Source organism: Penicillium chermesinum, assembly GCF_028974085.1.
Source record: "Penicillium chermesinum strain IBT 19713 chromosome Unknown utg000007l:1.0-2695246.0:1.0-2697696.0, whole genome shotgun sequence".
Taxonomy (NCBI): Eukaryota; Fungi; Ascomycota; class Eurotiomycetes; order Eurotiales; family Aspergillaceae; genus Penicillium; species Penicillium chermesinum.
The window spans coordinates 2479351-2492051 of record NW_026695317.1 but is presented as its reverse complement, the minus strand read 5'-3'; the positions used below and the strand labels follow the sequence as shown (position 1 = coordinate 2492051).

Below are 12701 nucleotides of genomic sequence, written 5' to 3'. Positions count from 1 at the left end.
TTCTCAGACCTTTCGTTTGGAGAACACCTCCTCTCAGGTCCTTCCATTCCCAACATACTTTCAAAATCGAAAACTTGCCAGCATTTATCCCAATCTTGCCTCTACACGTCTACGCCTTATCTTTCAAAGGTCAAGAACCTGACATCACCAGTGTATTCACAGGTTGAATTGGGTTTTAAGCGCCCTATAAGAAAGTTAAACTCATAGCTACAGCCAACATGTCTACAAGTTCTAATGGGCTGACGATGGGGAGTTGGCACTCCCAGCTCCAGGAGGTGGGAAAGCTCAGTTCTAGCGAAAGAACTGAACTTTTGGACCGGATCTCTGACGACATGGTTCAAACACTGAGCACTATTTCAAGGCATGTCCAAGCCAGGATCCTGACAGAGGAAAACACCCTGAAGATCTCCAAAGTCACCGAAATCATTGCCAAAACCAGAGCCCCCAAGCGAGGAACCCTTTTGAAGAAAATGGAACACGAGATCGAGGAGCTGGAGGATAAAGTGGCTTGGCTTGAGGAGCAACTTTGCGAACAAGAGGACAGACGAGACGCCCGGGAGAGGACTTTGGGAGACGAAATTTCACGGCTTGAACTGCAATCTCGCAAGCAAAAGACCCGAGTCAAGAAGCTGAAAGATGAAAATACGTGGCTTAAGGTGGAGTTTCGCAAACTGGCACGCAATACCGATATATTGGGGAATATGAGTGTCATGTGTAAACGGGTCCTATCACGCGAGATCCGTGAACTCCGCGAGAAGGTCCACCACGGTCGTCTTGGTGAGAACGATCATCCAGGACAGGTTTGCAAGAATCTACATCCGGAAGACACTGCAGAAACAGCTATTCAGGATACCTTGGTGAGGACTACGATCCACTCCAGGAATTGTCTGGCGACTACATCTGAAGCCGAGACATCATGCTACGTTGAGCCATGAATCATGATGATAACAAACTGCAATGGAGTGGGAAATGTTAGAAGTACCATAGGACATACATTCCAGACAAAGCCTCAGACTACAACTTCATCTTCAAGTTATTACCCATCGATCGTGCTAATTACAGCTTGCGTACGAGGTATCGAGGATTCTCCCGTTCCGCATGATACATCTCCCTTTCCTTGAGGAGCTTGTAGATATGAGGAGACAAAAAAGAGTTTGATATTTGCTGGGAAATTAGGAGTCGGTGATGAACTGTCTGGATTCCTCTTTGGGGCCCGTCCATCTGAACAGGGTTACCAGTAGCCAACAAGATGGATTATGGTCCAAATACCATATCACGTGACTAAGGATAATCACATGATATCCAGGATAGGTTAGCGTGCTACAAGCGAGGACACACAGAGGACACGCACATGAGCCCCCCCAAAGCGGTTAGCGCCCCCACCGAATTAACCGATCCCACAAATTCAACTTGACTGCGTTCCTCCTCCTATCCTTCGATCTTCGACAAGACATCCGCGACCACCGCGCCCATCGCCCATCATGTGTACGTTTCCCAACCCTGCTCGACCATTGTATTGCTCTTCGCATAGCCGGCTTGCGTGCTTCCCAAAATGAGCGCCCATCGGCGCCCTGGAAATCGCAAATGAAGAGAAATAGATTGGCTAACGTCTCGTTCTTATCTATAGCGCTCGTGTCCGGCGAGAAGACGAACTTCCAGTACATTCTGCGTCTGCTGAACACTAACGTGGACGGCAAGCAGAAGATCATGTACGCCCTGACCCAGATCAAGGGTGTCGGTCGCCGTTACTCCAACTTGGTCTGCAAGAAGGCCGATGTCGACCTCAGCAAGCGGTACGTCTACGATGCACCATATCTCAGCGGTCGAATTTTGCAATGTTTTCGGCTTGGTTTTTGGGAATGGAATGGAGGTCGCAATGGATAAGGTTTTTTTTCTGCACCCAGGCGAGTGTGCGCACATGATGAAAATCTTGATACATGAAGTATCAGGAGCCAAGGGGCAAAGCGACACCAACCAAGCCGAAGAACAATGCACAAATTCAACATCGAGAGAATTATGAACGTGAAAAGAAATACTGATGATTTAATTTTACAGTGCTGGTGAGCTTACCACCGAAGAGCTTGAGCGCATCGTCACCATCCTCCAGACCCCCACCCAGTACAAGATCCCCACCTGGTTCCTGAACAGACAGCGCGACATCACCGATGGCAAGGACTCTCAGGTTGTCTCCAACAGCTTGGACAGCAAGCTCCGTGAGGACCTTGAGCGCCTCAAGAAGATCCGCTCCCACCGTGGTCTCCGTCACTACTGGGGTCTGCGTGTCCGTGGTCAGCACACCAAGACCACTGGCCGCCGTGGACGCACCGTCGGTGTGTCCAAGAAGAAGGGCTAAACTATCTTTGTCGGATTTTTGCCGGGGTTATCGGAGGGATTTCTTACTTGTCGGTGTGTTTTTTATGGGCATTATCCGTGGGTATCTTTATTCCCCGCAGGGCTGGTTTCGTGGTACAGTCCTAAAAATTGAAAATGAATCATACCAATATGAATGACCTATCTACTTTCTTATTTTCCTAAGTATTGATAGTACTGGTAACCTCAGTGCGCTCCGTATGACTTGTACAAGTGGTCAATATCACCTATCTCACAAGCTAAAGTATTCTATATTTCATGTTAATGTTGTTTTAATACCGTGCTGCCTCAGTGGATTCCTCTGAAATCGATATGTTTGGAGGTGAACCGCGGACCCGCTGTCACGCTGTGGTGGGACAAGACCTGTTAAAGGACTTGAAAATATCAACCCACGCCCCTCACATTCTACCGATCTCCTCGGTCTACTAGCACTAAGTCTTATTGTTTGAAATTGAAATAAATCGTTGTCTTGACGCGTATATACTTCTCGTATACACCGAAATCCTCCTCTCGCAAATGAAGAAGCCACAAACCTCACTGACCAGGAAATCGTCAGAGATGTACGCTGTTACAGTATATTGGGGGGGGGAAGACCCGGTCGAAATTTCATCGTAATTGCCAAAGTTCAGAAATAGCAAATTCCGATGTGTTGACAGTGTCTAGTGATTCAACCCTTAGAACCACTCACCACCAAGCCAGCGGTTGAAGAACTCCAAGCTGCTCTCGGGCTGGTCCATGGGAACCATGTGGCCACCGCCGAAGAGGCGCATGAAGGTGAAGTTGCCGTGGGACTTGACCTGGCCAATCTTCTTACCCTTGTGCTCGTTGTCGTGGATGACGAGGTCCTCTAGGGCGAGACTGGAGTACTCCTTTTGGCCAGGCCACTCGAGAGCCTCGGTCCAGGCCTTGTTACCAAGCCAGTTGCAGATGAAGTCAGCGTCACCAGCGTAGATCAGGACGGGGATCTGCTCAAGAAGGCCAGGGACCAGGCGGTGGTAAGGCTTCATCCAGTCACCGTGGAAGAGGAAGTTACGGTTGATGTCCATGTTGCAGCTCTCGTAATCGTCAACCTCGGCACCCAAAGCGTCACGAACGTGCTGCTGGCTGAGGTACTTGGTGATGTAGCCCATACCCTTGTAGCACAGATTGGAAGGGTCCTCGCACTTGCTACGGACATCGTAGACGTTCTGGCCGGTCTGCTGGTAAGGGCCAAGGATGGCGTTGTTACAGTAAATTGAGGCGGGAACACAGACCCAGGCACTCTCACTGCTGTAGCAGGACTCGATCAGGGACTGGCAGCGAGGCAGAGCATTGTCCATAGACTGGCAAGTGCTCTCGTCGAGGACGGCAGGGTAGCCACCGTCACCGCAAGCCATAGGGCGGTAGTACTCGTACTGAGTGAGACCGTCGGTCAGACCATTTCCAATAAGAACAGACTTGAGATTGATGTTTCGCTTCTTGTGAGAAAGAATCTCAGAAGCGAAAACAGGGATGTAGTGACCGGCGTAAGACTCGCCAGCGATGTGGAAATCCTGCTTGGCATACTGAGGGAACTGCTTGAAGAACAGAGATAACAGAGCGTAGATGTCCTTGCCAGCAGCCACGGTGTCAGTGACAGCGGAGTCACTGTTAGAGTAGCCAACGTTGACTGGCTGGTCCAAGAAGATAACGGAAGCATTCTTGTTCCAGGAAAAGTCGTTGTACTTCAGCTCAAGCTTCTCGTTAACAGAGCTAGGGCCAAGTTCCATGAACAGACCGGTCAATGAAGAGCAGCCCGGGCCACCGTTCAGCCAGAGAACGACAGGGTCATTCTCGGGGTCGTTACGGGACTCGAAGAACCCTGAGATGAAGATCAATACAGATCCTGAAGCTTGTCAGAGTTTTCGCAATACTTACAGTAAAACAGGTGCTTGTCGTTTTCGTTGTCGTCAAGGTAACCACTGTACTGCTTCACCTTGGGATCGACGCCAAGAGAGCTGGGGTCCACCTTCTTCACACGGAGGTCGTAGGCCTCCAGCTTGCCCTCAATCTCACGCTCTTTGCCACTGGCACCATCAACCCAGAGGCTCTGGACATCGGCACCACTGACGACATGGTCCCAGTGGGAGTTGGGGCGGCGGGTGTGCTTCTTGGGCAGCGAGAGCATGGGAGCAGTCTCGGTGTTGGGGAAGTAGTTGGACATCTCGTCCCAGAGCTGCTTAGCCTCTCCAGACAGGGTCTTGAGTTGCTCTTCAACGAGCTGGCCGGCCTTGGAGAAGACATCGGAGCCCTGTTGGGCCAGAGACTCCATCTGCTCCCGACCGACACCCATAACCTGCTGCACTGGGGGAGCAGCTGCCGCAGCAGCTCCCACCAGCAGAGTAGCTGGGAGAACTCTCATACTGAATGTATTTCAAGGAAGGATAGGTGTGATGGTGATGGATAAGGATAGCTCTGGGATGATGGGTACCTGAATATGCAAGCGGCAGCTTATCAGTCAACAGCTCACACAATCCCGCCACTCGACTCTGGAGACGGTAGGGAAGAGAAGGCACATACCCAGACAATTTATGCTCAGTTGAGGTCGAAAGAATAAAGCTCCGAGGGATTCTGAAGGCAAGGGACTGCAATCAGGATGCAAAGGAGATGGGGAGGAGGAGAGGTTGGGAGTTGTCGGGACGGGTCCGGCGTCATAGTCTCCAAGGTCCGCTCGATAAGCTGCAGCCAATCATGTGGAGAAGATGCGGGGTCACGGGTCGCAAGGATGACTCAGCGGCGATCTTTTTGCGTTCCAGGTTTCCTGTGGTCATGCGGATTTGGTCATTTGGAAAAGTATTCCCTACGGTACACATTAATCGCCTTGTCGAGACCGCAAACCAGCGGCATTTGATTCGCCATGCCGATCAACCAGCCCTCAAACCAGATCAAATTCACAAACGTGTCAGTGGTGCGACTCAAAAAAGGTATGTATCATATCTCCAAGCCCGAAAGTGGAAAAATCATTGTAAGTCTGACTTGGTATGGCCTTCAGGCAAAAAGCGCTTTGAACTCGCCTGTTACAAAAACAAACTACTTGAATACCGCTCCGGTGCTGAGAAAGATCTCGACAATGTCCTTCAAGTCCCGACAATTTTCCTCTCCGTCTCAAAAGCCCAAACCGCTCCCACCGCAGAACTCGCCAAGTCATTTGGCGCCGACACACCACGTGAAGAGATCCTCCAAGAAATCCTTCGCAAGGGTGAAGTGCAAGTCGGCGAGCGCGAGCGCAAGGACATCCTGGAACGAGTTGAGAAAGAAGTATTAGACATCGTGTCCGGGCGTCTAGTAGACCCAACAACCAAGCGAGTCTACACACCAGGAATGATCTCGAAGGCGTTGGACCAACTCAGCTCCGCAAGCGGCCAGCAGCAGGGTGGCGATGGCGCTACGGGCGAGGAGCACCCTAAAAAGCCTGTTTGGACGGGCGTGGCTTCTAATCGCTCGGCGAAGAGCCAGGCGCTTGACGCTATGAAGGCTCTTATCGCATGGCAGCCCATTCCTGTGATGCGTGCACGCATGCGTCTGCGTGTCACTTGTCCCGTTTCTATCTTGAAACAGGCCGTTAAGGCTGCTCCCGCTCCGGCAGCAAGCAAAGAAAAAGACGCGCCCTCTAGTAATGCTTCCAAGTCAAAAAAGAAGGGAGGAAAGGGATCGAAGAAATCAAAAGGAGACGACTCTGACGCTGATCCTGTTGGGTCTGATACCGAGAACTCAGGTACCCCCAAGGCAGCAGGTACTGTCAAAGATAAGATCCTGGGCTACATTGAATCAGTGGAGTCACAAGAAGTGGTTAGTGATGAGTGGGAGGTGGTCGGCTTTGCGGAGCCGGGAGCTTTCAAGGGCTTGAACGAGTTCGTGGGCAATGAGACTCGAGGACGTGGGCGAGTAGAGGTGCTCGACATGTCAGTAACCCACGAAGACTAAGAAAGAAAAATGGCGCACGATTTGCATGGGGAACAGTACCATCCCTAGGTAGAAGGGCTGGTTTAGCCTGAGCGTGTCGGGGGCCTGCATAGACTACGCCAAGCATTATGTACATGACATTCATGCCCAATGATTGATGATTATCTGACAAAACCAAAAATGAAGCGACTCGAGTTTGCCTCGAGCATGACCTGCTGTGGCTCAGGAAACTTGTGTAAAGGATTGGCTACCAGAGCATCGGAACGTTGCACAATGCCATGCGAGGACAGTGACAGGTCCGCAGGCCCTAAAGAAGGGGAAATGAACGAGCCAGAAAAAACCAATGAACGTGCCGACTCTGTGCTCTCCTAGACTAGACCGAGGAGAAATAGAGCGAGCGAGATACCATGTCTGGCATAAATATCAGTGACCAATTCCGTATTCACAAAAAAAAAAAGGTTTCTGTACTCCATCGAGCATCATGATCAACCATAGCAATCCCGCGTCATAATTACAAGAGGGGGGGGAAAGAGAAAAATGGTGTTATGTGCTGTACATGTCAAAAAACCCCAATAGACCAAAAGAAATAAAAAAGAGGAAAAAAGACTCCCAAGGGGGTATATGTACGGCCAAGAGCAAATTAGGGGCGGCGAACACAGTACATTCGAACACCCTGGCAAACTTCCCCGCTCGCAGGCTAAGAACGAGCAAATCCATGGCCCCTTGTTACCTTTCTCTTCATCCCAAAAACAAGGACAGTCAATCAAGCAACCAAGAATTGGGTCCGAATAGTATCGCATCCCGTTACCAATAGTACGACGTTCTTGCCAGGCCCGAGCTCTTTGGCAACCCGCATCGCGTTGCTCACCGCATGACTGGAGTCCAGGCCAGCCAGAATACCCTCGTGGTGCTGAAGGATTTGGAACCCGTCCAGGGCATCTGCGTCGGTAGCCGTCAGAATTTCAACCCGGCCAGATTCCTTCCAATGAGCCACCTCAGGCCCCACGTTGGAAAGGTTGAGATCTGGCGAGATGGAATGCGAGTCGAGGATCTGGCCATCTTCATTCTGGAGCATCAGGGTACGAGCCCCCTGGAGAACCCCCATCTTCCCTTTTGTAATGGCAGCAGCGTCCTCGGCCTCAACGCCGATCAGCCGGATATTGTGATCGTGTAGAAACGGTCGAAAAAGCCCAACGGCGCCACAGCCACTCCCCACAGCCGTAACGACCGCATCAGGCTGACGACCGGCCTCCGTGTGCATCTGGGCGACAACCTCCTCGCCTAGCAAGGCTTGGAAGGTGCGCGTGAGAGTCGGCAGGGGATTGGGCCCCACCGGACCTCCCATCAGATAATAGGCGGACTCGTAGTTGCAGACAGAATAGCGGAGCGCCTCGGTGATTGCAGCACGCAGAGAGCCCATGCCAAATGGGGTTCGTGCGGTGAGGACCCTGGCCCCAAGCAGCTTCATCTTGACAACATCTTCCTGCTGGGCCTGAGCGTCGTCTGCACCCATGATGACGACGCAGCGCAGGCCCAGGCGGGCACACATAGCGGCCGTGAACTTGCCATGCTTTGCTGCGGCACAGTCCGTGACGATCTCGGCGAAGCCCATGCGGCGGGCGAGCAGGAGCTGACCGATGATGTTCCGTGTCTTGTGGGAGCCATACTCGTTCTGGTCTTCGCGCTTGAGCCAGATTGTGGCGCCACCGGCCAGGGTTGTGAGCTTTCTTGCGCAATACAACTGGGTTGGCTCAGCTCGTTGGAAGGTGGCGAACTCAGACCAAAAGCCAGTGTCTGTGACATGGCTCTCGAAGGCCAGGCTTAGCTCGTTTAGGAAGCCCATGATGGATTCTGGAGCGAACCGGCCACCGAAAGCGCCATAACCGTCGAATGAGATCTGCGGAGGCCTCACGGAGCCCTCTTGCAGGATCGAGATGTAGGATGGACCATCATCAGTACCCTGGTAAGAGATAGCAGGGCGCTTGACAAGGGTCTCGGGCGAAGAGGAGGCCTCATGAGTGGTGGTGGAGCTCACGGTGATCTGAGAATCTGTGTCAGATGTATACACCGATGGGTCATCACTCATGTCGTCAGTCGATGGGGAAATGGGCCGAGGGGCCGGGCCTAGCGCTAGCCTGGCATTGGCCTGTTCTGGGATCTGGGAGACAGCAACACGGGTTTCGACATCTGGCTTGCGGATAGATCTCAGCCAAATGACATTGTGTGTATTGTTCAGTCCATGGTTGCGAGGTTCGGAGGATTTGCTAGCAGAAAAGCAAAAAAGGCGACGCAGGCACGACATCATATCGACAATGCCCTGAGATAGGATCCAGGAACGCAGAGCATTGGGGATCTTACAGGTGGCTGTATTGCATGTCGAGGACGACGCATCGCCTTTGTATGTACAGCTCTTGGTTCAGAGTCGGGTTTAATGGCAAAGAAAGAGAAAGATCAAAACTAGTATCTCTCACGTGGGCTTGGTTCATTGGGAACACCCAACTGATGAACAAGGGAGGGGCCCGAGCATATGTTGGCTTCGTATACGATGGTACGGTGTGATTGTTGCCCAGTTCTGCAGATGATCCTGACTAGGTGTTGCAGCCCGTGATGATCCGGTGTCCTTCCTGTGTGGGCAGGAAGGGGGAGGGGGCAAGAAGGGTAGATTTCTCCCCGAGCATACCTGATGGCTAAGCTAATGACTGTTTGACACCCTTCTCTCTTAAAAGCCTCATAACCAACCCAATTCCAACTCGTGGAGCTTGGAATCTATTCGGTTTCTTCATGTACCTTCGGTTGGGCATTGCCCAAGTGCAGGAGTGTTCTTTCGCTGAGATAACCAGTATGTACTTTCTTCCTATCCCAACCACTGTATGCGAACACGTTACACGACCTGGAAAATGATGACCCAAAAGGTCAACGTAACCCAGAAGATTTTGGCCCTCCAGGTTATGTCCACTAAACATCAAAATCGAAGGATGGTCTGAGAATAAGGACGGCATCAATATTAAACGTCTAGCTTCTAACTACGACACCACACGGCTACAACCGAGTTCCAGTATCATGGGATCTAAAGGAAAGCATTTGATTTCACTAGATCTAAGACTATCTACCAAAGCGTTTCTGCACCGCTATGCTGATGTGACCCAATATGAGAAGTGGGTATCCGTGTGTTGCCTGACTTGCCTCGGTATTTGCTTTTTGGCCCCAAATATGAATAACGGACGGTTTATCTTTGCCATAGACGTCGCCTCTTTTAATGTTGTGGGTGCAACTAGCCAATTGGACCAAGGCTCCACTATACATGATTACATTGGAATCTCGCAAGTCAGGCCCGAGCTTCTAGGGCGGGGGTAGTCATGTGATGAAGTTTCCAGCGTTTAGGAAACAAGCTGAGGATTCGTGCTCTCACCAAGCAGTGAGATTGAACCAATTCCTTGAATCCAGTAAGCAGGGCCTCGCCAATTGACGCCTAGTACTCTAGCTCATACATCTGGATGATATCATATGCAGCGAATTAAAATGGTTCAATATGTCGGCGCTCCCGTATATATTTTAGAACGACATGCACGATAGCCGGGAACTTGCCTGCTTGACCAGGACGTAATAATCGGTCCAGATGAGGGCACATGGATAATTACAAATGAGAACACCCTACTAGCACCAGCTTTGAGAGTTTGGCTTCCGATTATGGAGAAGCAGGTCGCATTAGTAGGTATCTCGAAGATTCGACATCTTGGGCTCCAACTATAGAATCCAACTCCATAATGGGATCAAATAAATGTTTCCTGTGATAATTGACTCGGAAATCAAGTGCCCAAAAAAGGACGAGGCAGGGGTGGCTGCAGCTGGCCGACACGAAGAGGCGGAGAATTAACACCAATCTGTTGGAGTCACGCATTGAGAGACAGAAACCGAGGTGTAAGAAGCCCAAGCGCGTTCTCACCGTAGCAGCTATTAATTAAGGCTTTCCCCGCCGTGACCTACTAACCATGCCATCTGTGGATTTCTACTCCCCATCCACCATAAGATTGAATCTGTCAGCCCTCAGTGGCCCTACAAGGAAGACTTCATACGCCAACATGTGCACCCCAGTACAACGTGTCAACGTGCTCTCTGTCCAGCCAGGACCCATCATCACCGCTCTCCACACCGACGTCAAGTTCGTCCTTTGGCTCTCGTTCAAAATCACAGGGAAGCTGGTCCGGAGTACCTTGCAGCTGGCCCAGTCACTTGTCTAGTGCCTGTAAGTCGGCCTTCTAACCATATACTAGATGACTCTTATGACTTATCTTGTATCCAGCATCAGACACCAAGAACCGAATGGGAAGAAGCTGTGCTTTCCCTCAATACTTTGTATCCCTTGGTTGCAGCTTTGGGGCGCTCATACATGGATCTCAGGGTTAGGACTGGAGTTAGGAGCAATGATATTTTTCAATTTTTGGGTGTACGGGGACAACAATTGCACATAACGGGGATCGGGAATGAGGGTAGTACCTCCACCACAACTCATGAAGAAACGACGGGCCAGATCTCTATAGGGGCACGCGATTTGTTATTATACCAGGGGTGATGTACCCCAGCATTCGTTTGAACCAAGTCGCCAAGGCGGCATTACCAACATGATAATTCTTGGGAAGTATATTTTGTAACTAAGTTATTTAAACTCCCGACTACTTACCGTGACTATGAAGCCAAGAGGTCCGCCCAGCCACTTAGAGAGCGACCGAGAGACGATCGGGCTGATCGGGAAGGATCATTGTTTTGCTTGTGACGCCGAGAACCAGCCAAGGACCCGGTGCGGGGCTTGGCTGTCCGAGTCTTCTAGAACTTCCACATGTGTCTACACCTGGAGTGAATCTTAATCTGTGGTAGATAGAGTTTACGGTAGATAAAGCGACTTTGTATTTCTATCTGCGCCTGGTATCATGCCAAGATAAGTCGCGGCGACTCTAGGGTCGCGTCAATGCAAGAAACGCCAACGGGTATTCGCTCAAATGCAAATGCAAGGGGTTGAGCTGCTTCTCTTAAGCTGAGGGCAGCGCGGCGAAGGTCATAATCTCCAGCCAAAATTCGATGCTCATCCCGATCGGGGACTGATCGGTCGGGTCATGCATGAGTTTTCCACAAAATTGCGGATAGAGTAACAAAAAAAAAAAAAGAAAAAACAAAGGAAAGGACAAAAGAGATCTACCCAGATGACATCGAATCATTTCGAGAACAGAGGCAGAAAAAAAAACAATAGAAAAAAAAAGAAAAAGAACAGCCGAAAGAGACAATCTCCGGGATGTGTGGCCTAAGCAACCCGCAGCAACGCGCGAGTAAGATCTTCGGGCGAAAAGGGCAAATGCTTGCTGGGAGGCATGGGACAGGGCGACACAGGGGTCTTGGCGCGAGCGATGGGTGAAGTATAGCGGATGGATTCCTTAAATTGATAGACCGGATCTTCCGATAACTCGTAGACTGACCCTTCTTGCAGGGTCATCATGGAGCCACTGTAGCTTTCGTGGTTGGAGGTGGGAGCCGAGTCGGACTGGGACCCCTCATCGGTCGGGTAGATTAAGTCCGGCAGGTCGGATAACTCGGGACACAGTGGCGAGATAGGAGAGTCCGAGACCCCACGGCTAACTGCGAGACACTGTGAACATCGGAATTTGCCATGCTCGAGCGGTTGCAACATACCTGGATCAATAGCCAGGCTGACAATGGAACCAGCATCGCACAAACAATCATTGGCAGTGGCGCAAGGGGAGAGAGACAAGTCGAGAGAACGCGTGCGGTCAACGGTGGCCCGCTCAAAGGACCAGGCGGCTAATCGCTTTTGGTGTTCCTTATCAAACGGGCCCCGGAACTTCGACGGTGGCACCTCATGGCGACGATAGTATTCCACCTTGGGCTTGCCGCTGGCCTGGCTTTCACTACTGCTGGAGCGGTGGAAGACTCGCTTGACCTTCTCACGGAACGTCATGGTTGTCTAATGGGGTTCAATGGATGGGAGTAGACTTCACAGATGCTGACCTATCCCGATTTGGGAACGGACGCGGATGTGCAAGCACGAGAGAGGGAGACGGTCCAAGGACTGATGGACCATTCTATGCAGGACAGAGGTCGTTAAGAAAAGGGAGTAAGGGAGAGGAGAGGAGAGGGAGTCCTAAAAGGAAAAGAAGATAAGGGAATCTAGGGAACCATGGGATGGTTTAAGTGAGAACAAGAGAACGAGAGCAAGACACTAAGCCAAAGGGGAATTCCAATTTCCCAACCCCAATTCGGGTGACATTCGGTGAAGGCACAGAGACTGGGGAAAGCCAGGCGGGCAAATACTACACTCCAGATTCGGAGAATCTGGGCCAGTCACAGGCGCTACCACCCAGCAGTGGGCCCAACGTGGTGGGCATCCCAACGTGGATACATGG

At 51.1% G+C, this 12701-nt stretch overlaps 7 protein-coding genes across 7 annotated transcripts; 4 read left to right on the top strand and 3 right to left on the bottom strand.

Moving 5' to 3' along the window:
* Positions 1-218: 218 nt before the first annotated feature.
* Positions 219-935, top strand: N7468_009690 (uncharacterized protein; the record flags this gene model as incomplete). Its single annotated transcript, XM_058478986.1, has 1 exon — positions 219-935. The coding sequence occupies one exon, from the start codon at positions 219-221 to the stop codon at positions 933-935; it is 717 nt and encodes a 238-aa protein (XP_058327316.1).
* Positions 936-1481: 546 nt separating this feature from the next.
* N7468_009689 (40S ribosomal protein uS13) lies at positions 1482-2353 on the top strand (the record flags this gene model as incomplete). The annotated part of the gene is made up of 3 exons (XM_058478985.1): positions 1482-1485; positions 1628-1793; positions 2056-2353. The coding sequence occupies 3 exons, from the start codon at positions 1482-1484 to the stop codon at positions 2351-2353; spliced, it is 468 nt and encodes a 155-aa protein (XP_058327315.1).
* A 691-nt stretch (positions 2354-3044) lies between these two features.
* Positions 3045-4750, bottom strand: cp3 (carboxypeptidase C PRC1; the record flags this gene model as incomplete). The annotated part of the gene is made up of 2 exons (XM_058478984.1): positions 3045-4210; positions 4267-4750. 2 exons carry the CDS (start codon positions 4748-4750, stop codon positions 3045-3047), a joined length of 1650 nt encoding a protein of 549 aa, XP_058327314.1.
* Positions 4751-5245: 495 nt separating this feature from the next.
* N7468_009687 (guanine nucleotide exchange factor SDO1) lies at positions 5246-6312 on the top strand (the record flags this gene model as incomplete). Its single annotated transcript, XM_058478983.1, has 2 exons — positions 5246-5312; positions 5381-6312. 2 exons carry the CDS (start codon positions 5246-5248, stop codon positions 6310-6312), a joined length of 999 nt encoding a protein of 332 aa, XP_058327313.1.
* A 742-nt stretch (positions 6313-7054) lies between these two features.
* Positions 7055-8596, bottom strand: N7468_009686 (tryptophan synthase; the record flags this gene model as incomplete). Its single annotated transcript, XM_058478982.1, has 1 exon — positions 7055-8596. The coding sequence occupies one exon, from the start codon at positions 8594-8596 to the stop codon at positions 7055-7057; it is 1542 nt and encodes a 513-aa protein (XP_058327312.1).
* A 1684-nt stretch (positions 8597-10280) lies between these two features.
* On the top strand, positions 10281-10529 carry N7468_009685 (uncharacterized protein; the record flags this gene model as incomplete). The annotated part of the gene is made up of 1 exon (XM_058478981.1): positions 10281-10529. One exon carries the CDS (start codon positions 10281-10283, stop codon positions 10527-10529), a length of 249 nt encoding a protein of 82 aa, XP_058327311.1.
* Positions 10530-11584: 1055 nt separating this feature from the next.
* On the bottom strand, positions 11585-12256 carry N7468_009684 (uncharacterized protein; the record flags this gene model as incomplete). The annotated part of the gene is made up of 1 exon (XM_058478980.1): positions 11585-12256. The coding sequence occupies one exon, from the start codon at positions 12254-12256 to the stop codon at positions 11585-11587; it is 672 nt and encodes a 223-aa protein (XP_058327310.1).
* Between the last annotated feature and the right edge of the window lie 445 nt (positions 12257-12701).